The 27,451-nt window shown below is 38.2% G+C and overlaps 1 protein-coding gene across 1 annotated transcript; it reads right to left on the reverse strand.

Annotated features, from left to right (window-relative positions):
* Positions 1-1,323: 1,323 nt before the first annotated feature.
* On the reverse strand, positions 1,324-27,313 carry DNAAF10 (dynein axonemal assembly factor 10; the record flags this gene model as incomplete). Its single annotated transcript, XM_080711730.1, has 8 exons — positions 27,005-27,313; positions 19,519-19,619; positions 14,842-14,972; positions 11,849-11,950; positions 7,991-8,106; positions 7,231-7,365; positions 4,903-5,000; positions 1,324-1,531 (listed from the first exon to the last, which is right to left on the reverse strand). The coding sequence occupies exons 1-8, from the start codon at positions 27,185-27,187 to the stop codon at positions 1,324-1,326; spliced, it is 1,074 nt and encodes a 357-aa protein (XP_080567856.1). The 5' UTR covers positions 27,188-27,313.
* Positions 27,314-27,451: the final 138 nt, after the last annotated feature.

Consider the following 27,451-nt stretch of genomic DNA (forward strand, 5'->3'; position numbering starts at 1 on the left):
GGTCATTTTTTTCTCTACAGTGAAAGATATATCTACTACATACGTTCTCTTAGATTTAATAAAATATATGTATTTATTGTTTATTGTTTTTGACTTAAAACTTTCTAATTATAATACCAAATACAAGTGCCTATGTGAGATCTTACAAAATTTCCATTTTTGTTTTGACAACTGGTTAAAGAAAACCCAGCAAAGTATAAGCTTATTAAAGCTCATGTAATTTTTACTTTCATAATTATGTCCACAGCATTGCTCTAAAACATTTTAGGGAACTAAATGTTAACTTTCTGAATTTAATGGCCCCAACAAGTGGCTCTCTATTAACCCCTAAAACTACACACATTTTACCCATTTTGAGTATTTCCAGTGGCTCTGTTCTCTTGAATGAAGATGGGGGAATATAGGCTTAAAGAAAGTACAATAGAGTACAGAAATAAAGAGAACCAAGAAGTACTTATTATGCACTTATAAAATAAGTGACAGTATTCACATTAGTACTACTGTTAACAGAATCAAAGCTTCCAGACTTCAATAACATTAAGTTTATTTATAAAATATATTTAAAAGTTTTGACAAAAAATAAGGCCACAAAACCCCTAAAATCATTTACATCTCATCATCGCCAACACAGTCAACAACCAATTCCCGTATTAAGTTAAAAGAGCTCTTTATAAATCATACTATTCCATTTTAGAAGTTATACTGCTCAAAGTTGTTATATAAATCCAGTCTGATAGTGCCATTTTAATATATTCTGTATAGAAACTCACTGATGCTGAAATCTCTCAAAATGTATTTATGAAGGTTAAGTCATAGTAGCTTCTCCAAGGCCAACTCTTTTTAAACCAAATAAAGTATCCCTACCACAACACTGTTAATGTACACTAAAATATAACGCAAATGTAAACATAAAATGTGGAACTTTGGGAATGCAGAATGAATTTAAAATGTTTAAATATTAAGAACTATGACTTTGGCATTTTATTTATTTACTTTGAGATGGGGGCTCACTATGTTGCCCTGGCTGGTCTTGAACTTGTGGGCTCAGGAGATCCTCCTGCCTCGGCCTCCTTAGTGGCTGGGTCTATAGGCGTGCACCGCTGTGCCCGGCTCCTGGAAGTGTGGTGCTCCCATACGCAGCAGCAACCCAGTGTCTAGTCAGGTCACCAAATACCCAGAGAGAGGCTGGAGGCTGGAGGCTGGCTCGAGGTTTGTGTCTATCAGCCAAATCCAACTTTGTTCAACGAGGGTCAAAGGATCCCGGAACACGTCCTGAATACTGTGAGCATCCCTCTGGAAATTTTCAAGTCCAAAGTCTTCGGATCAAATTGTCTGGAGTTTTGTTACAATCAGTACTCTCACCGTCTGGTCAAATGAACTGCAGACACAGAGCCCTCTTTTGTCTGGACTCCAGTCCAAACTGGAAATGGGCTGGGTAGACAAGGTGACATTCTGCAGAAGACTGACCGACCCAGCCACTCCCATCTCCACTCCCTCAGAATCTTTCTTTGACCGCTGAGCAGGGTATTCACTGAAAATGAGATCCAAGAGGTAAGAGGAAATAAATCTTATCATTTACCATTTTATTTTTATACAAAATTTTATTTTTATATCAATTTCCATGACTCTGCTTTTGTTTCTCAGATGATTACTAGAATTAATAAATATTTAAAGAATCTTTCCAATATTGAGTTGTATGAAAATAGACAGGCTATTTTTCATTCAACCCTATGTCCAAAACATAAAAAAAAGTTATTTCTACTAGAAACTCCTAACCATCATCTTTATTCAGTATTTGCCTGTATTTCTCTTTTAACATGAAATTCCTAGGTAGATCTGGTATTCTTTAATAAACTGTCTTGATGCTCTCGATAACCTCTTATTCTATTTCTTCTCTAGATGAGGGCTGCTGGACACCATAGGCGAAGAGCACATGTGCAGAAGAGCTGTAAGTAACATTTGCAGAACCCCATCTAAACACTTCTGTTTGAGAACTGACCCCGATTTCTCATCCCAGAGCTACATACTGCAGATCCAAGCTAAGAACTTTTTGTGTCACATATAGGAAAAGGCCCCACTGGAGAGAGATTTTAGACCTGAACACCACATCACTGCTTCAAAACAAAATAAAAGAAAACAAAAAAAAAAAAACAACAAATCTGAGAGTATTTGATTTTTTTAGCTAAGAATGTAAATTTATAAACTAAGGTGAACTGCAGGCTAACAACTGAATATTACTTAGTCTAGATTTGAGAGTGGAAAAAAAGAATAGTCTTCACCTATAGTGATGTGTTCTAGTAAAATATCGAGGTACTCCTCCTCAGGAGGCTTCTCACACCTAGTAGGTACTTATTATTATGACACTATTTTTATTTCATATTATGTCAAGAGTTTAAGAGGCACAAAGCAAATCAGAGGCAGAGCAGATAAGAGGGACATGCTACAGATAGAAAAGTATTCTTTCTTCCTCTCAGATCCTATAAATTAAAAGAAACAAAACATTCAAATTTGAATAAAGTTTAAATACAGATTTTTTTTTGTATGTAACTTGGCAAAGGCTGCAGTTTTTTAGTTTAAAAGGTAACCTAAGCCAGGCGTGGTGGTGCACGTTTGTAATCCCCACGCTCGCTTGGGAGGCGGAGACAGGAGGATCGCGCAGGTTCGAAGCCAGGCTCGCTGGCTTAAGAGACCCTGTTTCCAAATAAAAATATAAAATATAGGTCTCTGGGAGTGTAGCCCAGAGGTAGAAGGGTTCCCAGGAACCCCAGTACCACGACCACCAAAAGAAAAAGTAACCTAAAAAGATTTGTTCCATACCCCTCATGTTATCTACCGAAGCTTAGAAGTACATGTGTGACATTTCAAGTACTTAAGCTGAGCATGGTGGTGCATGCCTGTAATCCCAGTACTTAGGAGGCTGAGACAGGAGGATCACAGGTTTGTGGCAGCCTCAGATACTTAGTGAGGTCCTCTGCAACTTAGTGAGACTCCGTTTCAGAATAAAGAATAAATAATAGGGCTGGGGGTGTAGCTTGGAGGTAGAATGCCCCTGGGTTCTATCCCCAGTACTGGGGGCGGGGGGGGGGGGATTCAGCATCTTGAGAAACATTCTTTCAAGAAATAAATTCTGAATAAATAAGTTTCTGTAGAATTTTTGGTTAAGCTTTCAATAAATATTTATAATTTAGTTGCTTTACTATCAAGGCAGACTGGCAAATGCAAATAAAGTTAAATATTTTACTTAAACCAATTTCATTAGCTAGTACAAAAGATGATATCAAAGCTCCAAACCATATGCAGATTGGACATTTGTTATGTTATGGATTAAAGTTCATATTGAGATAAACTTCAAATTCTAATATAACTAAATCCATTAAAGTAGAAAATTCTAACTGCAAACATGTCCATGTGTTAACTACAAGGAGAACCGATCCTAGTTGTTTAAGCAAGCAGCCTGAGGAGTTTGGTCCCCAGGCGAAGCTGTGAGGTGCCGCCGCTCAGCTTCTCTAAGGGCTGACAGAGCCAAACGTGGGCTGGAGACTGAGCTGGAAGAGCCAGAGAAGGGCGATGTGCAAAGGTGCCGGGCAAACTGCCAAGTGATCTTTCCACCTGGCATTCTCCAGGACTCTTAAAACTTTTTTTCTGTTTTTTGCCCACAGAAAATAACCGTTTTTATTTTGATTTTTTCCGTGGCAGTACTGGGGATTGAGCCCAGGGTCTCCTCGCACATGCTAGGCAGTGCCTCTACATCCCCAGCCTCAGATATCTTTGATTAAGAGCATTCACGCTCATACTTTTTGGTCAGTTGTATGCCTTAAATACTTTAACAAGTACTTTCCAATTGCAGTCCTGTTTTTCAGAATTCCTCCCAGATTCTAAAAGGATCTAATAAACAGAGAAGGATTTCATAAATGTGAAAGTCCCACACATACTGAAGATGGTATTTTTCTTCTTACCTTATTAATCAAACTTTATTTTTGAGATAGCCTCCATTTATGGTTTCTGTCATGGTTTGTTTTTCTTGAGTGACGTTTGGAGAAAGAGTTTTCCTCCAAGTATATGTTGCTGAGCCAATAAAGTATTCAGGAACACTGCTGATTCTCAGTTTTATTTTATTTTTTCTAAGAGATGGGCTCTTGCCATTGCTCATCTTGGGCTTTAATTCCTGGGCTCAGAGATCCTCTTGCCTCACCCTCGTGTTCAGTGGGGACTACAGGTGTGTGCCACCACACCTGGCTTGAGTCCCAATTCTCATCAGATCTTCTAGATAAGTGGCTAAGGGGGCACCTACCACCCTTGGGCCGTTGGGACTCACAGAAGGCAGTGCGTGGACACAGCTCTCGCTGTGCGTCACCCTGCCCAGCAATGCAAACCGCAAGCTCAGGGACAAGGCTTCCCCTGGAGACAGTCAGGACACCTGGGCTCTGATTTGGTTCTGTTTGAACAATGTCAACTGAATTTAGGCAAGTGAATTGTCAGGATCTTAAACTATGAATTCCAACCCTTTTCCTACCTTTTAGAGGTAGCATTCTAATGGCCAAAAAAATAGTATTGACAAAGTCTTTGGTCAAGTTTTTCATATTTAAAAAATAAACTATGAAAAATATTATGATTTCAAATCTGAGGGGGGTGAGGAAAACTGTTTCTCAGTTGTTCTGCTCCACAGAAGGCACAAATATAATGACAAATATATGTATTGTGTCACAAGAAAGCGAGTACTTATTAAGTGTAAAATAAATACATTAGTAAAAATTGCTTAGAAACAGCAGTTATATAACATGAAAGTTTGAATCATATAAAAATGAACTAAGTCAAAGGAGAAAAAAGACAACAAGGTTCAATCTAATCCTACTGCACACCCACAAGTAACTTAAAAAGGAGCAGCCAATGGCACAGACTTACTACTTCCAGAGGTGGAGGCTGCCGGCGCCCCCAGCTGTCAAGAAGAGCTCTCTGTTCTGCGGCAGGTGTCGGACCTGCCATACGGTAGACTTATGAGCCTAGACAGGACAAGAGGCACACAATTGGTTTATATGCTAATTGGCACCTTAGAAGAGACCTTATAAACAAGGCATTTCACCCCCCTAACTTGAGCTGATAGAAAAGAAACTAAGGCTATTTTTGACACATCTCTTTAAATGGTCACAGAGGTTTATAAGAGTCCATGAGAAATTAGGAAAAGTATCACTTTTCTTTATTGCTTTATGAAACAAAGTTCTAATGTATCAAAAAAGAAAGATGTTAGAGCAAGAGTCCGTTTAGATTTATAGTACCATATAAATTATGATTTTATACAACTAAATATCTCTAGTTCATTCTGAGTGGGGTGTGGATAAAGACTGACTTTTTAAAAAAGGACTTTAGTTTTTAGAGTTTTAGGTTCCTAGCAAAACTGAGCAGAAAGCACAGTTTCCACTTATAGACTGAATGTTAACATCTAGCTCTGAGAACCTTATCTTCAATATACTGCCCTTCGACTTGTCCACCCTTCCAAGTAAGGACCAGAGGCTTAGACAGTGTTCACAGACATACTAATCAAAATGATGAAAGCATGATAACTAAAAGAAGTGGAAGTTTGTTAGCACCCAACAACAGCCAGCAGCTCCACTCCAGCACCACCGCGTTCACTGTGGGGGGAGCCTGGGGGAGGGAGGAGGAACACAGGAGGGATGATAGGATGACTTGATCTACACCACTCTTGTACACTTTAAGTTTCAGGGAGTGATTAGCCTTGACATTTTTATTTTAATAGTCTTTTGAGAGCATTACCATCAGTGAACAAAAACACCTATCTCAAAATGTATGTGAGAGTCCCCCCATGATTATGTACAATCTATCAGAACTTATTTGTTTTGTAGCTTACACTTCTCTTTATTCTAGAACTTAAGAGAAGCACAAAAACAAGAGGGGGAAATGACCTCTTAAAGTATACCAGCATCATTTATGTGTCAGATTTAGCAATTGCTGGATCAACTAAATATAACAATTTTGGGGGGAAAGGACACTATTATTTGAAGATAATGGAAAATACATTACAAATTGTATATGGAACAATATAGTCAAGTGCTGTATGCTGTAGGTACTTAGTATGTCCTAAAATGACAAAGGCAAAATGCTGTTACAATTTATAGCTACCTTGTGAAGAATTTAGTTCATCCAGCAATGATAGTAATTTACACACAATAATATTTACTTCTGTACTCATGGGATGAAACAAAATAGAGGATTTGAGAAATACTATATAGAATATACAGTGGAGAGAGAGTTAGCAAAGACGACAATTATTTCCTGAGCAACTTGTACATTTTAATCTTATTTAAACGACCAACCTATAACTGATTTTACTTTCTTTCTATACTCAAGGAAGCTCAGTTGCATTTCCATCCCATCTCTTCCAAGGGACAGGATGCTGCAGAATGAATTTTATTCAATCTCCCTGTCATCATCATCACCACCACCACCACCACCACCATCATCGTCGTCGTCGTCGCCTTCCTCTTGTCTTTTTCTTTTTTCTTTTTGGTACTAGAAATTGAATCCAAGGGCATTCTACCTTTGAGCTACACCTCTAGCCCTTTTTATTTTGTATTTTGAAACAAGGTCCCACTAAGTTGCTGATGGTCTTGCTAAGTTGCTGGCCTTGAACCTACAATCTTCTTGTCTCAGACTCCCACTACTGGGATTACAGTCATGCACCACCACACCCAGCTTCTTTTACTTCTTTTTTTGTTGTTGTTTTAACCAGTATTATTTCTTTCATCTTGCTCTCCTACTATCGTATTAATAACAATAATTGGTGTTTTAATTTTATTGAATACCGCAAACTAAATTATAAAATAAAATGTGATGAAATGACATAATGGATATATGTTGACATATATTTTGAAAAATACATAATTAGGTATTAATACAAATACTATGGATTTATTAGATAACAACAGGTCAGGTTTATTGATCAAACTCCTAATATTACCTAGAGTTTTCTTATGATTGCTCTCAAGCTATAAAATAAGATTCTTAGCTGAGATTTTTTTTATAATTAAGAAGTCTAAAGTTGATAAATTTTGGTAAAGTACTCTGCACAAAAAAACTTGTCAAGATCCCACAAGAATATAGCAAAAATAGCTCCCTTCACATAAAGACCTGGAGGAACCTTGGTGACTAACTCTATTTATTAGTCTAAAACAAGCTATCATTCTTATTCAGTGAAGACATTTCCCTCCTATTTACCTTTTCTGAAACAGAAGCAAAACCTTTGGTTGGATGCTGCGTTCTCATGTCAAAAACATGGAACTTTCCTTCCAGAGATGTAGCTACTAATTTATTCATACTTATATCTTTTCTGTCAAATTCCAAGCTACATACCTGAAAACAGAGAAAATGTATTATGGATAGGCTCATTATTATTCAGGAGCTCTTTTAAACAGCTGTAAAATAATAAAGTTATGGAAAAGCACTTAGACAATCACTGTACCTCTCTTTTAATACAATCAACAAACCATTTTGGGTTTCCCCATGGTCAATGGAGGGATCTAAAAAGTCCAAACCTAACTTTTTCCATTATTTAACCTGGTTAAGTCAAGGCTCTCTTTAGAAAACAGGAGGGAACTATGTTCTTCAGTTAAGGTACACAACTTAGGTACCCCAAATCCATGAGTACTGGAGGAAGCTATTGCCACTTCAGGCTTTCTGACATCAGCAGAAAAGAGGCTCATTTTTAATGTCACACTGCAAAGCCCACAGAGTCCACAGTGGGGCCTCAGGGGCTGCTAACTCCACTGGCATTGTACATACCATATTTGAGTATATTCACTTTCTGAAGAACAGACAGATACATGACTATCATTAGATTCTCAAAGGGGTTAGGCCCCCAAATAAGAACTGTTGGCCGAAGGACTGAATGAGATGGGTTAAAAGAGGTGCTTTCAAAGTTTGCAGCAATTTGAGGCTAATGAAAACACAAAAGGAATAGCAACAAAATGCACATTACCCCATTTTTTATGTTTGTTTCCCACCGCAGTGACATATTTCTGAGATCAAACAGTTTGATGTCTCCATTGTCATAACCAGCACAAACAACACGTTCCTCTTGATTATAAGCATTGCCTGCAAGTCAAGGTACAACATTTCAGAGACTGGTGCAGTAGTGTGTACCTATAGTCTCAGCTACTTGGGAGGATGAGGCAGAAGGATTGCAGGTTCAAGGCCGGCCTGGGTAACTTGTCAACACTCTTGTTTCCAAATTTAAAAGGGGGGGGGGCTCTGATGATATATCTCAGTGATAGAGCATCCCTCAGTTCAATTTCTAGTACTTAAAAAATTTCAGATCTTTATAAATGTTAATTTGAAGGCTGCTAAAAATATTATGAAATAATACATAACTTATGCTAAACCTAAACGTAGAAATCACATTGGGTAGAATCCCATTTTGTCAATCTTGACAGGATATTGAGATTATTAATTTGTTTCTTAATTTTCAAAAAAGTACATTCATTGAAATTCTATACTGAAGGGGTACTGAAAGTATTTATTAAATTTAAGTTAAAAAATGTTCTCTGTACGCTATATCTGCAGAGACTAACACACTACCATTCTAACACAGCAAGGTTTGAGAAGATAAATACAGCTAAGCTTCTATTGCTTTCTTTGGCAGACACTATATTTCACTGTGTATAGACACTACTTTGAAGCTTATTTGTTTTGCAAAATGTTGTTCTAGTATTATTCTGTCTTTGCCAGAAAGTCTAAAATACAGTAGAGAACACTGAGAAATATGCTTAGTAGTGTGGATGGTCCTACCTGGAGTAAGTTTGTAATCTGTAGTTAAAGTCACCCTGCTGGGTTCCAAGTGTTATTTTTTCCCAGTACCCCTAGCTGAGGAAGACTGAGAAGGGGAGGGAGGCCCTGACACTAGGGCAGGCTATCTGGACACCTTCTCTCAATGCCGTCATTGTATATACTGCCTCCAACTTCCCTTCTCATAAACCGCTGCCCTGCATTTCCACTGTGGGCTCCACCTAGATGATACGCCACCATCTTAAACTCATGAGCTCCCTGACCTCACCACCACCCCTTGGAAAGCACCCACCACTGTGGAGCTTTCCTCATTAACAACACCATTCATCCCACGATTGGTTTCAAAATTTCGTCATCTTGGTATAATCCTTTTCCTTGTTCCTCATATCACAAAAGTTGCCAAATTCTATTTATTCTGCCACAGGGCCATCTTCTAAATCATCCTCTCTGCTCCATTCTCATTGCCTCTAACCTGTTTTGCCTGGAATATAGCAAAATACTTCTGAACTCGCATTCGCTGCACCGTTTATCTCTCCCTACTACATAGCACCAATTTCCTTAAAGCCTGGATCACATCTCATCCATTTAAAAACCTCCAAGGGCAGCCAGGTGTGGTGGTGCATACTTGTAATCCCAGTATTTAGGAAGCTGGGACAGGAGGATTGCAGGTTTGAGGACAGCCTTAGCAATGTAATGCGACTCTCAGAAACCTAGTGAGACCCTGTTTCAAAAAACGGGGGGGGGGGGGGCATCTGGATATATAATTCAGAGGTAGAATGCCCCTGGGTTCAATGCCCAGTACAACAAAAATTCAAAAAGCCCTTCAAGGACTTACCAGTACCTCCAGACCATTTAGGTCAGCCAGATGCCTTTGGCCATGGTCCTGAGCCACTTCTAAGGTTCCTGCCACCACTTTCTTGAGCACTTTCAAATTATCCCTATGCTTGAAATGTCCTCCCAGTTTCAGTGGTAGAAATCCCAACTCTCTGATCTGAGCTCAGAATGCTCTTGCTCCCCAGTCATCAATGCTTCTTGGGATCTTTTATTGCTAGTATCTGGTATCCTAATTAAGGTGGATCTCATCATGCTCTCCTTACTAAAACTTACTTTTTTTTTTTTAAAGTATTGGCAATTGAGCACCACTCAACTACTGACCTCCATCTTTAGTCCTTTTTCTAAAAATTTTATTTTGAGACAATGTTTTCCTAAGTTTCCCAGGGTGGCTTTGAACTTGTAACCCTCCTGCCTTGGCCTCCTGATTAGCTGAGATTACAGGTGATGCCTGGTATTAAACTCTAAGCTTCTTGAGGCTAAAATATGAGCATGCCCATATTTTGCATGCCCACAGCAGTTTGTCCATGCTTGGTTTTTACACACACACACACACACACACACACACACACACACACACACACACCTCTCAAGCCAGGAGTGATAGTATGTATTGTAATACTAGTTATCTTGGAATGCTTGAGCCCAAGAGTTAAAGCCAGCCTGGGCAACATAGTGAAAGCCCATTAAAACAAAACAAAAAAACAATCCCTAACAACTTAAATCAATGTTTTCTCCTTCCTTCCTTCCTTCCTTCCTTCCTTCCTTCCTTCCTTCCTTCCTTCCTTCTTCTTTTTTCAGTACTGGGATGGAACCCAGGGGCATTCTATCTCTGAGCAACACCCCAGCCCTGTTTTTTATTCTTTATTTTGTTTTTTGTTTGTTTGTTTTTTGGTGGTACTGGGGTTCCTGGAAGCCCTTCTACCTCTGGGCTACACTCCCACGGGCTACACTCCCAGACCTATTTTATATTTTTATTTGGAAACAGGGTCTCTTAAGCCAGCACGGCTGGCTTCGAAGCTGCACGATCCTCCTGTCTCCGCCTCCCAAGTGCGGGGATTACAAGCGTGCGCCACCGCGCCCGGCTTTATTCTTTATTTTGAGACAGGGTCTCACTGAGCCCCAAATGATCCCACTACGTAGCTGAGGCTGTCTGAGAACCGCAATCCTCCTGTCTCATCCTCCCAAATGCTGGGATTGCAAACGTGTGCCAACACACCCAGCTAGTGTTTTCTTTTTTAATTTAATGTTCTTTATGTCAAATGGCATTTATGTCCCTGAGATCAACAATGAAAAGGTTTTTAATTATAATGTCAATTTTTAAATAATCATTCTAAATACTGATCCTGAAATATCTCCCTCAAGTGTACACATCTTAAGTTTCTACTATTACGTTCTTAAGAAACACACAGTAATTCTAAGTAACTTCTTTCAGAAGTTGGAAATCCAAAGCTTTTCTTCGATTAAATAACAGTCCAACTTAAAAAGAACACGATAAGTTAAACATTTTGCAGATCCTGTTAAATTCATTCCTGTTATCTGCTTAGGATTTTACTAAGTAGAAGCAGAAACAAAAATATAGTTTTAAAACTGGATATGGCCTATATCCTTTAGTGGATAAAAACAATTTACTTTTGGTGCTCAGTGTGAATTCCAAGGGCAAAGATCAGTTAGTCCTAAAAAATAAATATTCATTGCAAGTATATTCATAAAACACATGATCCAATTTATAAAAAATAATTTTGTGTTGGCATAACTATTTTCTAGAAAATAAACACATCCCATATAAAATGAAATGTAAAACTGTAAGGTTACATTTACATTGAAGGCTCTAGTCCCATTAATGTCATTTGATTTTAAACTAGCTCGATATAATCTAATTAAACAGAAATTTCACATACTTAAAATAGCAATTTTTTAATGCTTATAATTTAAATTATATACTTTAAATATATTAACTCGTTGAATCCTCAACACCACACTAGCAGGAAGATTCTCCTATCCGTTGCATTTTCTAAATGAAACAGCCATGCTATACCAGAAGTAGAAGAGTGAAGATTCAGGCCCCGGCCCCAGAGGCTGACATTAACCACTATATTTACTGTAATAAACTGTCAGAATAATACACAAAAGATACTCCTAAGAGGCTATCAAGAATTTCCTGAAGCATTGGGATTTTTTGCACCTGAACCTCAAACACAAGAGTTCTTCAGTAATTTACCAAATGTCACAGTCCAGCAGTCTCTCTTGTTTTCGCCTTGAACGGGCTCCATATTAGCAACGGGATCATCTTTTTGCCTTGGGTCCCACACCTTCACAGTTCCTGTCATGAAGAAAAAGTAGCTGGTAAAATTCAAACACGAACAATCTCATTTTCTTTCTGTATTCTTTCCCCATGGCTTTTTGTGCACTTGGAATTATAGATGTAAACACATTTAGAAAAATATTCGCGATTTTCTGACTTCTAATTGGTTAAGTTCCATTTGATATCAGAAATATAGCCCATACGTTACTGTCTGACATGATTTCCAAATTATTACACATAAAAGCCAACAACTGCTCCTAAGTTATCTACAAGTTATAATTGATAAGGCAAACACAATGTTATGTAATTCAATCATGCCATGAGTCAGGCAGGATGGTGCACATCTGTAATCTCAGTACTTGGGAGGCACAAGTTCATGGCCAGTCTCAGCAATTTAGTGAGACCCAGATTCAAAATAAAAAAGGGGTGTAACTCAGAGGCAGAATGCCCCTAGGTTCACCCCAGTACCACATATAGAAGTCTTTTCTTTTAGCCTGAAACTAATATATATTTAAAATAGTACCAGCATGGTTTCAAGTCTTATTCTTTCCTTACTACTCATAAAATCTTTGGCATTTTTCTTATGCAGAAAAATAATTTTATATCTATGGCTTTTTATGGGTTTTAGAACACTACTTACATGCAATTAAGTTTAATTTCCCTGGGGTGATAGTGAGGAGGGAAATATTAAATAAAATTAACAAATAATTCTTTTCAATTTAATTTCAACCCCCTCATGTTAATTCATATTATAACACTACCTACTAAATAGTGTCACCACCTACAAGAAATGCAAAAGCATTTCATAAAATGCCTAAAAGGCATGCCTCTGAGATTGAGCAGAAAAGTACAAAAAAAAAAAAAAAAAAAGATAACAAATTTAGGAAAGAGAGAGCCACCAGATTTATCTCCAGGGATAAAGTTGGTCATTATAAATGTTCCTATAATGGGGAAAAAACTTTCCATAATAATGACAAACGATTATCTTACTCTATAAGGGTAATACAAATCAGTAAGCTTTATAGATCAGTATGTAATAGTTATATTATCAAAGAACATAAAAAGAAAATTCATAAAGCAAAACAAGCTTGTAAATAAACACAGACATTTGTACAAGTTGGAACAGAGTAGAATTTTTCTATAAAATTAGAGAAAAAATATGAAAATTAAAGCTAGGGAAGACTGGACATCTATGTCATCCACTGTAGCTAACGATGTAGAAATGTCCTTTGGAAAGTTTGACAACAAATGTTAAGAATTATAAATTATGTTTATTCCAAAAAAGTTACATATAAATAATCTGTTCATTATTTTTAAGTTACTTTCTCAAAACAATAAACAAAAACTAAATGCTTGTTCACAGGGACATGGTTAAGTACACTGGAATATAGTCACACAATGGAATACTATATATTATACAGTCATTAGATTATAATTATAAAAACTACATGGAAACAGCAATACTTGCATATGGCAAACATTAAGTGACTAAAGATACATAATAGCATTCACACTGGTAACTACACAAAACTGTTTACAAAACTGGATAGCAAAAGAAAGATCTAATGTTTGTTGTTTTTTTTTTTGTTTGTTTGTTTTTTTTTTTTGGTGGTACTGGGGATGGAACCCTTCTACCTCCGGGCTATACTTCCAGACCTATTCTTATATTTTATTTGGAAACAGGGTCTCTTAAGCCAACAAGGCTGGCTTCGAATCTGCATGACCCTCCTGTCTCCACCTCCCAAGCCAAGCGCAGGGATTACAAGTGTGCACCACCACGCCTGGCAGATCTAATGGTTTTGATAATGTGATAGAATGACTTTTCCTTCTATATTCCATATATATATATATATATATATATATATATATATATATATATATATGGTTTTTTTTTTCAAGTACTGGAGATTTACCCCAGGGACATTCTACCTCCAAGCTACCCCAGCCCTACTTTTCATTCTTTTTGGGTTTTTTTTTCTGGGGATGGAACCCAGAGTCATTGTACCTCCGAGCTATACCCCCAGCTCTATTTTTTAAGTCTTTAAAATTTTGGTAACAGGGTCTCACTAAGTTGTGGAAGACCTAAGTAGCTGAGGCTGGCTGTGAACCTGCAATCCTCCTGTCCCAGCCTCCCAAGTACTGGGATTACAAGTGTGTGCCATAATGCCCAGCTTCCATATTGCCTTTATGATTAAAAAAATATTTCCAAAACACAGCTACTCTTGAGTAACTGTTTGAAAGTTGTATCTCACTTTTCCTTTAAAACCATTTCCTCATGGTCTTGAGCAGCCATTTAAAACCTTACCAAAACAAAGGTTCTGATCTCTCCTGTACCCCTGAGGAAGCGACAAAAACTCTAAAGGCCGTGACCGTCATTCAGAGCAGATCTGAACACCAAAGACATATCCCGTTGGCTGCTGTAAGGTGAAGAAGCTGCCCTGGTGCCCCTGCAGCCCTCTATAATGCTCACTGGATGGATCACAGAACTTCTGTTCTCAACCAGCTGTCAATACGACAATTTTCACAAGTACTGATTCTGCCTTTTAAAAAAAGAAAATGAAAAGCTGCCACCCACATTATATCGTCAGTTGCCTCAAAAACCTGTAAAGACATTTTAAATCCTTCAAGGTTCACAGGAAACTACCATTATTAGTAGCTGAGCGAATTCAACACAAAAAATTGTAAGTGCTAGGCCTCTATCTCAAATTACCCCGAAGTTTAAAGCAACTAAGGGATATGCAATCAAAGTTGCCCATTAAAAAAGGCAGAAACTGTTAGATTCAGAGGGCTGAGAGGACCATAGGGGGTTTCCATGTAGAGACAATGGAGGTGGTGCATAGATATTTTCACTAAAAAAAAAAAAAAAAAAAAAAAAAACTGTTTTAAATACATAGACCACATTGACTCACCATCTCGGCTGCCAGTCACAATTTCAGGTGCTCCTTCTCCGATTCCTAGTCCACCTATACCATCTATAGTATTTATAATTTCTTTATGGCCCTTTACAGAATACACTGGTATCTCTGGAGCTTCCAAATTCCTAAACAGAAAACAGAGCTTCTTACTTATACCATGTCTCAAGCATGTAAATCCATTACTTTTTAAGAATGTGCACTGTGCTTAAGTTTTTGTTCAATAACAATAGTGTTGCGATGAAGATAACTTATACATTTACTTCTAAATTTTCCTCTCCACTTCAGGCTTTTTCAGGTGCCCAATGGGACTGTCATTATTCAACCTGGGAACTGAACTCCTGAGTTGACTTTACTTAGTGTTCTAGGTTCTCCACATATGAATTACCAGGTATACTTGTTAATAAATTCACTTATAATACTTCCCAAGTAGGCCTTGGTAGTTTGACCTTGAGACTCTTTTGAAAAATAAAATAAGAGTAGCTGTATACATTTCTCACTTCATAATATTTTATTGTCTCACTGAATGCCATGCTGATTCATCAGGTAACATATTTTTCAGTGTCTCCCTGCGCTGTTCACAATACATACAGCCAGTCTGGCTGGAGTTCATCTACCTCAAGGTTGGTTCAGAGAAAGGAACTGAAGAGAGTGCCACTTAACACGTGTGCTTCCGTCCACAGGAGCCGGCTGGGAGGTGAGCGGTGGCCCGTATGGCCTCCCTCCATTTCCTGCCTTTACTATGGGAGCTTCTTAACACATTTCTCTTAATACATTTCTCTTAATAAGTCAGTTTTCAAAACATACTTTTTAAAAAAAAAAAAAAAAAGGATGGTGATGCTGGGCATGGTGGCTCACACTTGTAATCCCCGCGCTTGGGAGGCGGAGACAGGAGGATCACGCAGGTTCGAAGCCAGCCATGCTGGCTTAAGAGACCTTGTTTCCAAATAAAAATATAAAAAATAGGTCTGAGAGTGTAGCCCAGAAGTAGAAGGGCTCCCTGGAACTCCAGTACCACACACACACACACAAAAAAAGATGGTGACTATCAAAGAAATCTCAACTTATGATTAGAATAAAATTTATTAGCTGAATTTCACTAATCAAAAATTTGAGCTAGATCAACCTACTTTAGAGATATTTATCTTTGTACTATCATTATCAAAGAATCAAGAGATGAATAGGATTGTGATTCTACTTAAACTGTTTTGTTATTTTTACAGACTTTAAAACATGACTTGTTTTATTTTTTTATTTTTCATTTTTTTGGTGGTACCGGGCTATACTCCCAGACCTAGTTTTTATTTTGTATTTGGAGACAGGGTCTCTTAAGCCAGCGCGGCTGCCTTCGAAGCTGCGCGATCCTCCTGTCTCTACCTCCCAAGCGTAGGGATTACAAGGGTGCGCCACCACGCCCGGCCCAAACATGACTTGTTTTAAACATGAAATTACAAGACTGATGAAAATAAGCTGGTAATATATGTAGAATACTAGGTAACTGTAGTAGGAAGATGAGCAACAGTTATGTTTGTTGCATATTCTTATGTTGAAATATATTTGTTTTAAAAAATAATAGAGTAACCTCTCTCAATTCCTCTGAGGGTATGATGGAGCATGTAAGAAGTGGTGAATAAATGCCACTTTAATTAGGAAGCAGTAAAAGCAAGGGGAAATTAGCTTCCTTCTGTTTTATATTATGATGTTAAAATAAAAATAAGGTCAATGTACCTTAATTATAAGGTAGCATATTGTGAGAATTAAGAAGAGTCATATTAAAAAAAACATGATATAAGGAATCTCCACACTGATCTCCATAGCAGCTGAACTAGTTTGCACTCCCACCAAAAGTGTAGAAGACTTCCTATTTCTCCATGTCCTCACCAACATTTGTTTTTTGACTTCTTTATGCTTGACACTCTTATTGGGGTTAGATGGAATCTCAGTATAGTTGTGATTTGCATTTCCTGATTGGTAATGATGCTGAAGATTTTTTCATGTATCTATTGGCCATTTGTATCTCTTCTTTTGTGAAGTGTCTATTCAATTCAGTTGCCCATTTCTTAATTGGGTTGTTTGTTTTGCTAGTGTAAAGTCTTTTGAGCTCTTTGAATATTCTGGATATTAGCCCCCTATCAGAGGGGTAACTGGTAAAGATCTCCCATTCTGTAAGCTTATACAATCCAGCTATACCACTCCTGGGTATCTTTCCAAAGGGGGTGAAATCAGAGAAATACAGTAGCATATGCATGTTCATAGCAGCACAATTCCAAATAGCCAAAATATGGACCCAACCTAGGTATCCATCAACAGATGAACGAATTACAAAATTATGGGAAATACACACAATGGAATTCTACTCAGCAATAAAGAACAAAATTATGTCATTCGTAAGAAGACGGAAAGACCTGGAGAGCATTATGTTAAGTGAGATTAGCCAAGCACAGAAAGAAAAGGGACATGTGCTTTCTCTAATCTCCTCGAGCTAGGGAGTATTTGAGATAGCAGAGGGACTCCAGATAATGGAGCAAAGCTAGGAAGGAAGGGTAGGGAAGGAAAAAACTGAAGTTCATTAATGGAAATGCTACATGCGACTATGTGTATACATATGAATATAACATTGTTCACCTGGACACTCGATATCTGGAGGAAGAGAAATCGGGAGGGGGAACACCAAAGACTGTGTGAATATATGCCATTGTCAACATGATCTACATATGATGTGAGACTATAGTGCACTGATAAAAAATATTAAAAATACAAAGTGAAATGTGTCTTTCTAGAACATTATTATAAACCTTAATTTTAGTTTTTGTCATAATGGAGATTGAACCCAGAGGTATTCTACCTCTGAGCTACATCCCCAGCTTTATTTTATTTTTTATTTTCTTATTTATTTTTTGTATGGTACTGGGGACTGAACCAGGGTGCATCCTACCTCTCATCTACACCCCCAGCCTATTTTATTTTTTATTTTAAAATGGGGTCTCCCTAGCTGGGCGTGGTGGCGCACACTTGTAATCCCCGCACTTGGGAGGCTGAGACAGGAGGATCAAAGCCAGCCTAAGCTACTCAGTGAGGCTCTCAGCAACACATTGAGACCCTGTTTCCAAATAAAATATAAAATAGGTCTGGGAGTATAGCCCGGAGGTTGAAAGCTTCTGGGTTCCACCCCCAGTACCACCAAATTAAATAAATAAATGAATAAATAAATAAAATAAAATGGGGTCTCCCTAAATTACCATGTGCTGCTGGTTTTGAACCTGTAATCCTCCTGTGTGAGCCTCCCAAGGTCTGGAATTAGAGGTATATACCACTGTGTCTAGCTCCTATTTATTTATGTATTTTTTTAAATAGCATCTCACTAGATTACCACATGCTAGCCTCAAACCTGTGATCCTTCGGTCTCAGTCTCCCAAGTACTGGGATTACAGGCATATGCTACCACAGCCAGCTGTATTTTAAATAATAGATTTTCCTATAAAGTAATTAAAGGAAAATTTCAATTCATTAAACTCTAAATATGAAGAAACAACTATAGGTAAGACATGAAAATTAAAGGCTTTAGCACAATTGTGATTCTGCTCATTCAAAACAGATTTATCAGCTTGGTATAGTGAAACAGTCCTGTAATCCTAGGACTTGTGGGGCTAAAACAAGAGAACCAGAGGTTCGCAGCCAGTCTCAGCAATTTGGCAAGACCCTCTACAATTGAGTGAGACCCTGTTTAAAAACAAAAAGCAAAACAGGGCTGGAGGTATAGCTCAGAGGTAGAATGCCCCTGGGTTCAATCCCTAGAATTACAATTAAAAAAATAAGTAAATAAAACAGAAAAACCCAGATTTATCTTGTTTTGTTCAACAGATGTGTTAAAAAGTTGTGCAAGCCGGGCATTGTGGCGCACGCTTGTAATCCCAGTACCTGGAAGGCTGAGACAGGTGGATTGCGCAGGTTCAAAGCTAGCTTCAGCTAATTAGTGAGGCTCTCAGCAACTTAGTGAGGCCCTGTTTCAAAATACAAATATAAAATAGGTCTGGGAGTGTAGCCTGGAGGTAGAAAGCCTCTGAGTTCCATTCCCAGCACCACACACACACACACACACACACACACACACACACACAGTTGTGCAAAGCTAGGTGAGGTGGCTCACGCTTTAATCTCAGCATTGGGGAGGCTGGGACAGGAGGATTGCTGTCAAGGACAGCCTCAGCTATTTAAAAATTGTGCTTAGATGTTAAAGCATTAAAAAAGAAAATGACTTCAGAGTTATTACAGTAAAAATTAAGATTAAAAACTCAGTGAGTTTTTGCTAATGCCAAATCTCTTGCTAAAATGTAAACAATACTTAATTTTTCAATGTTATACTTGGGTAATTTTGTATATTTTATTCATAATAGTAGAGTAGACCTATGTGTACAGGTTTAAGGCACTAAGTGCTAGCACCAAATAGTGAAAATAAGAATTGACAATATTATTCAAAATATTGGAAGGAAAATAAATTAGTATTTTGTAGATTTAGAATATAAAATCTAAAATACACATTAAGACAATTCCCATTCTTTTACAGTTAAAATTGAAGAAACGTTTTAAAATTAGAATTCTTTCTACAGAAGAGTAATAAGACTATCAAAGAAAGTGCTGATTTTATTTCTCTGAATACTGATTAAATAATCTTACCATATATGAAGATTGCCATCAAAATCTCCAGTAGCTAAATATCTCTGCTGTAAAGATGTTGCACCAAATGTTCCACATTTAATGGGTTTGGCCTTTTCAATCTTGATAGAAGGGAGAAAAAGAGAAGACGTTATTTATGTACATAGTTATTTGTAACTGACAATATTTATAGCTCTATCATTGGATTTAACTAAGACACATAAAATAAAAGACAACTAAAGCATTTTCTGATAAAAAATTATCATGTTCTTTTCTCTAGCAATTTTCTTATAAAGTATAAAATGGTCAAAAAGAAAGAGTTTTAATTTGTTTTTCTTTTTACCTCCCTAATGAGACGTTCAAATGCTGACAACTTTACCATCCCCACTGTCAGCATTTATTTCATGTGATATTCTTTAAGATCCTCAGTAGAAATGAGAGCATAATGAAGATATTATTCTTTCCAGATGGCTTCAGGAACAAAGATGTTTGCCCTGCAGGGCCCCCTAAACTAAAGATGTTTATGTCCCCAGTTCTCTGGGACCTTTTCAATGCAAAGATTTGTACCCCTGTGTGAGCCAAAACACTCTATTAGTATGGGTTAGCCTATCTCTTGAGAGTTCTTTCATTTAAAAGACTACTGCTTCAAGTGTTATGTATAATCACATTAATAAAACAGCTTTTTCTGCTACTTTGGCCCCTGGAAATTCTGGAATTTGGAATTAGATGAGGCCACTACTGACGGCTGCCCCACAATGTATGCTTGCCCTAGAATAACACTTTTATGTACCATCAACTTCAACAGGGCAGCACTATTTACTTATTTAGTCTCTTTTAATCTTTCCATTTTAAATTCTTTTTTTTTTAATGGTATTAGGGATGAAACCCAGGGGTATTCTACCTCTGACAGACACTTCCAGCTCTAATGTTTTATTCTTTATTTTATTTTGGTGGTACTGGGGTTCCTGGAAACCCTTCTACTTCCGGGCTACACTCCCAGACCTATTTTTATATTTTTATTTGGAAACAGGGTCTCTTAAGCCAGCGCAATCCTCCTGTCTCTGCCTCCCAAGTACAGGGATTACCTACCACACCCGGCTTTATTCTTTATTTTTGAAACAGGGTCTCACTGAGTTGCAACAGGCCTCGCTAAGTAGTTGAGGCTGTCCACGAACCGAGATCCTGAGGTCTCTGCCTCCCTGATGCTGGGATTACAAGCATGCACCATCACCCCCGGTCCATTTTAAATTCTTAATGTTTACAAAATCAATACATATTCTGTATACAAATTCAAACAAGACAAAATAACAACAATAAAAAAAAACCCAAAGGGAATAATAATAAAAAGTTCCTTTTACATTCTAATTGTCCCAATCCTTCTGGACCTTGTTCTATACATTTGGGTTTATTTCTGAGGTCGAATTTACTACTCTAGTATTTCATGAGTTCCAAAAACAGCACCACCAAGTGCAGATTCTGACACCGGCACACATCTGGGAAATGCCACCTTGAAAGGAGAGTAACCAAAATGAGAACCAGTCTATAAAATGAAAGGCCTTATACTAGATATTTGCACCTTTGTCATTGCATCAGGGATTCTAAAAGCAGGGAACGAAGTAAAATGTGTGTATGTCTAGAGACATGGGCTCACAGGAATGGCACCAAAACCAGTGGGATAGGAAATACACAAAGTCCCTTAACATCCTGCCTGGCTGGCCCTTGACGCCATCTCCTGCTTCTCTCCTCTCTGCTGCACTCCAGCCACACACACCAAGGCCACTTGGGTCACGGGGCACTAGTATTTGTTCTCAGTTTGGATTGCTCTTCCCCCAATCATCATGTCTCTCTCCTTGTCCTCAGATTTCAGTTCTAATGCCTCATCCTCAGGCTTTCCCTGCCCTGCAATATTAAGTGGAAACTCCAGATCCCCCTCTCTCACCCTACTGGATCTTGCTGGCACTTATCAACAAAATTATTTTATTTATTCAATTATCTACCTCTTCCCTTTCTAGAAGGTAAGCCCTGTCAGAACAGGGCCTTGTCTCATTTAATATGTACTAGGTGTTCAACCCTTGCTGAATGAAAGAACACAAGAACAAACCAAGCCTCAGCCCTTGAGTTGGAGACAGAGAAACCTTGCTGAAGCTCACTTCCCTTGGCTTCCCTGTTCTCCTACCAGATTTTCAGAAGCCCTGGCCCTGCCGCAGTTTCTGGTATCATTACCATTCTTTGCAATCGCCCATTCCTATGCAATCATAAAAATAGCATCCACACATGTGTATATTAAGTACTGTCCTAGATGTTCTTCCAGAAGGACCATTTCTTCTCTCATGGCACCTACAATACTGCAAAGTAACTGTTGGGAACACTACTTTCAAGAGGAGGAAACAGGTTCAGCAGACGGAACGACCTGCCTTAGGTTCCAAGAGCCAGGCAGTCTCCAAATTCTATTAAAGGACACTACTTCCAGGATTATATGTGAATCCATTAAATATTTCATTATGTAGCCCCCATTCTGTAAACCTGACAGTCATCAGAAATACCAAAAAAAAAAAAAAAATTCCTGTCTGAAATGAATTGGTGAGCTACATGGAATAGGAATGAATTAAACCTACTATTAGATTTCTTTCCTTTGGTTTTTAATCCTTATTCATCTTTACAAGATAAATATATAGTATTAGACTTCCTACATGTTCTTTTTTTCCTTTTTTGTATCAAAGAAACATGAAGGTTTATACATACTAATTAACTCTTGTGTAGAAATCAAATTAGACTCAAAATATACAAATAAATTAAAAATAAACTCAAGCATTAACACCTTGTCATCAAGGAATGCTCTCTGCTCAGAGGGGCTGTACTCTGCCAAAACAGACTTATAAAGGTAGGCATTTTCTCTCATTCTTCACACATTCAATGGAAATCATAATGATTAAATAAAGAGGACATTACTAAAAACAGTTTTCTTATAATTTATAAAAGGGATTGCTCTATAACCCAGTCAAATATCTTACCTATGGAAAAGCAAAGATGCCTAGAATTTGGTGCTAACTTAAATTTTCCTTGCTAGAAAATCAACTGGTTAAAAAAAAAAAAGACTATTTCACAAAAGAATTAGCATATATAAATGGTTTTTGCTATATATTTTTGCTGTATGATACTAAAAATGACCATTTATGATGGTTTACTTGATCTAGCTTTTGGTATTCTTGGCTACAATGATATGTCAACATGATTAAAAAAGCCCATGATCAATAATTCCCATGAAAGCTATTTTTGTTCTATCTGTGGGTGGGTCTAGTACAGCTTGTCAGTACTTCCTCCTCCACATCCTGGCACCACTTAATTAACATTAAAAGGTTTAGTCAACCAAATGCTAACAAGCAGTGAATTCAGGAGCACAGGGCCTAAAAAAGCAGAACTTTATTAGCTTACTACTAATTTTAATAGTATAAACACCGACAACAATGATTCCATTTTTCAGGGCCATCCCTGTCCATACTGTACCTTTGTGCTAATTAGGAAAAAGTTGTACTTTATAAGCGATGAAGTCTCACACATGGAAGGCATCATGAGGGTAAGGGATGAGAACATTTTTGTGTGGTAAAACAAACTGCTCGACTGTACTTGGAGACCCTGCCCTCTTTCCCTATTGGTCTTTTTAGTAATGAGACAGGGGTGACATCAACGAAGGCTGATTTGCTTCCTATGCACTTTTATCTTAGATGCACATGTTTTGGAGCACATCTTAGGGTGCCTTTATCATGACAAATCAAGTGTGTTTCCTAATATTTTAATAAATAATCTAGTTGGGCATGGTGGCACATGCTTGCAGTTATGATACGTCAGAGGCTGAGACAGAAAAATCTCAGGTTCATAGCCAATCTCAACAACTTGGTGAGGCCCTCTGCACCTTGGTGAGACCCCGTTTCAAAATAATAAATAAAATAGGATTGGGGTTGTACCCCATATGCAGAATGCCCCTGGTTCAATCCCCAGTACCACTAAATGAATAAATGAATGTATGAATAAATTATCAATTCAACCAGTCCAATGGCTCTACCCCAGAACTTATTAGAATTATCTGCCAGAAGTTCAAAAATACTACTGATGCCCAGACCTTACTCTAGTATAGTTGCAACAGAGTACCACTGTGTCAAGAATTTCTAGAGTGGGACCAACTTATCAATATATATATATATATATATATATATATATATATATGATACTGGGAATTGAACCCAGGGGCATTCTACATCTGAGCTATACCCCAGCCCTTGTATTATTATTTTTTTAACTTTTAAACAAGATCTCCCTTTGTTGCAGAGGCTGATCTTGAACCTGCAATCCTCCATCTCAGTCTCCCAAGTAGTAAAATTATAGTAGTAAGATCACTTACACCACCATGCTCAGCTCAAACCATGAGTACTTTAAAAAATGTGCACGCAGTACACACACACACACACACACACACACACACACACACACGTGCAATTAAAAACAGCAACAAAATACACTCAGATAAACGAACACACTTAGATGATTCTGATGTATAGTAAGGGCTGAGAATCACCAAGCCTGTATATAATCTCTATTCTTCCCTATTGGACCACCACAGATAAATACAATGTAAATTCTTAAGTATGTTTTTCTATGTGTTACCCTCTCTTTAGACTGTAGGCTTCTTCTTCTTCTCCTTCTTCTTCTTCTCCTCCTCCTCCTCCTCCTCCTCCTTCTTCTCTCTCTCTCTCTCTCTCTTTTCTCTCTCTCTCTCTCTCTCTCTCTCTCTCTTTTTTGTGGGTCTGGAGATGGAACTCAGGGGCATTCGACCTCTGAGCTATTTTTTATTCTTTATTTTGAAACAGGGTCTCACTAAGTTGCAGAGGGCCTCACTAAGTAGCTGAGGCTGTCCCGCGAACCGCGATCCTCTGGTCTCAGCCTCCCAAACACTGGGATTACAAGTGTGCGCCACCACACCCAGCCAGACTGTAGGCTTTTTAAGAGAAGCAATTCAACTTTCAGATACCTTTGGCCCTTCTTTATACCCTGAAACAATAAGATTCTAGTGAAAATATAAAAAGTGATTATACCCGGGGTTTGAATTATGGGTGATGTGTTCTTTTTCTTATTTATATTTTCTAAGTGATCTATTATAAACACACAGTACTTCAGCTAAAAAACAAAAGTACTTTTTTATAATCTGTTAGAATTCTCCATAAACTACAAGAGGCAAAGAACATGATTTTACTCAACGGAATAAGTGTATTGCTGAAACGTGTACAAATCATGTCCTCTGGTTGAGCTGATTGGCACCCATTCCTAATACTTAACTTTTAAGTTTCCTTCCGCTATTCTAAAGCTTCCCATATGTTCTACTCACTGACTCCAAGTTGAGTAATGATCACTAAACCATTATTTAAATTTCCCAAATTATATCCTATGTATAGACATACATTCACTCATTCTTTTAGCAAGTAATTATTTATTGAGTGGCTGCTCCTTACAAACCACACTAAAGAAAGACAATGTCCTAACCCTTCAGGAGCTTACAATCTAGATTGAGATAAATGGGATAGAACCTATATTTCTGCCATTGATATTAAGCACTATAGAATGAAAGGTAAAGAGAAGTTACTTTGTGTGGGGATCAGAAAAACCCTCATACACCACATAATCTGGACACTGGAACAGCACTGATGACCAGGAGTTAAGTGATAAAGAATATAAGAAAAAAAGAACAAGCCATGTTTAGAAATTCGTACGTACCTAGCTAGAAAGAACAAACTAAACAAGAAAATTGGCACTCAGAGAAGTTGAAAGTGGGACGGTACCTCACGCACCTTCTAAGCCGCTTATCCAAACTGCATTTATCCTTAACCTACTCTTTTAAGCCCGATCTCCTCCAAATTTCATCCTCTTCATAGCTTTTGTTGTTGCTGTTGTTGTTACTAGGAATTGAACTCAGAGACTACACTCGCAGCCTCTTTTATTTTGAAACAGGTCTTGTTAAAATTGCTGAGGAGAATCATCCTGTCAGAGTCTCCCAGGTGCTGGGATTATAGGCATTCACCACCATGCTTGGCTTCCCCAGCTTTTGATCCCAGGTATTTTCAACCTTCCCTAAACATTTAGTTATGATCGATCATTTTTTTTCAGGCAACTCAAATCAAGACTTTAAAAATTTTTTAAATAGCTAAAAAATGATAGTTATTAACCTGGCATGGGGGTTATACCTATAATTACAGCTACTGAAGAAGCTACGGGCAGAGAATCACAAGTTCAAGGCAGGCTAGGTCAACCTAGTGAGACCCCTGTCTCAATCATACACACACACACACAAACACACACACACATATATACTTGTGTATATATACATACACACACCATTTTAAATGCTAGAGCTGGATGTGGTGACACACACCCATAATCTCAGTCTTGGAAGGCTGAACAGGAAGATTGCAGGTTTGAAGCCAGCCTTAGCAATTTAGTGAGACTTTCAGGAACTTAGCAAAACCTTGTTTCCAAATAAAAAATTAAAATAGGGTTTAGAGGTGGAAAGCCCCTGGGTTCAATCCCCAGTACCACAAAATAAGTAAATAAATAAGTAAATACTAGCAAGTTCATTATTTTCTAATTCTACCACTAGTGATATTATAAACTTTATAAATCTAGTTTTGGCATCTCCTGCTCAAAGCTTTTCAATAATGTTCCATTTTTCTTTCCTAAAAAAAAAAAAATCCTTTATATGTCCTACAGATCTTGTAACACCTAGTTCCTGCTTACCCCTCTTGTTTCTTAAGGAGATAACCTATCTCTCGTCACTAAGCTTCCATACAAATTGTTTCAAGAAACCTCTACTTCTACTTTGGCATAGTTAGATTCTGTTCATCTCAAACCGCCTTTTCATCTTAGAGAACCGTGTCCCTTTGTATTAGAAAAGACGTCTTTTTTGGTATCTATGTATACTTGGTTTGATTATTTCTCTCCCAAGAAAATAAATTCCATGAGATGGGAGACATTGCCATTCACATGCCTGGGAATACCAAGCACTCACTTGACACTCTTCCAAAGATTAAGTTTAATAGGTTGTCTCCTCCAACTTCAATTGCAGGCATCCTGGTGTGTCTGCCTTATGACTTCTTGCATGAAAAAAGGCATGGACCTCCTAAAAGACTCTCTATAAACAACTTCAAATTGCCTAACAAGTCCTTAGACTCAAAATCGTAATGTCGTTTTCCAGAAACCTCGAGCTACACCGCACTGGGGGTAGCAGGAAGAAGGGGCTGGCCTTGCGCACAGGTATCAGCCCCAGGTATGACAATTCACGTTTTACATCCGAGGAATTTCTCAATCTGTAATCAGCTTCTCTTGTCCCGCGGAGCTCAAACTCTGCTTTTGGGGGACGCTGGACGAAGGCTGTGACAAAATTAAATGCAGGCACTAGGATAAAAGCACACGCCCCTAAGGCAGTCCACAGCCTGGAACTGGGTCTTCTCGACCCGGAACCCACCTCCCGAAGCAGCTTCAGGTCCCCGTGCTGGATCTCATACAGCTGAATGACGCCGGTGCCCCGGGCGAAGTTGCCCATGGTTACAAATTTGGCGCTGCAGGGCACCCACTTACAGTCGAACACCGTGTAATTGAGGCCCTTTTGGATATGGGCGATGATCTGCGGCTTCTCGAAGGTCGTCATGGTTTAGTCGATTTCACTTCCAACAACCGCCACAGGCTGACCCCGACAAATCACTAACCTGGAAACCAAACTCCAAACATTAAGGACAATTTGTCCCTCCGGCTTGCCGTACTCCGTCTCCTGGCGCCCTAGCAAATGGGACTTTGTTATCTCCGAAAATGCCAGATGTGCTCCTGCGTTTGCGCAAGATGTTTATCCACGGGCAGCACAAATTATTTTATAGCCTTTACCTATTGCCTTTATCGCATATATATATATTAGATG

This window comes from Muscardinus avellanarius, assembly GCF_963383645.1.
Source record: "Muscardinus avellanarius genome assembly, chromosome: 15".
Classification (NCBI taxonomy): Eukaryota; Metazoa; Chordata; class Mammalia; order Rodentia; family Gliridae; genus Muscardinus; species Muscardinus avellanarius.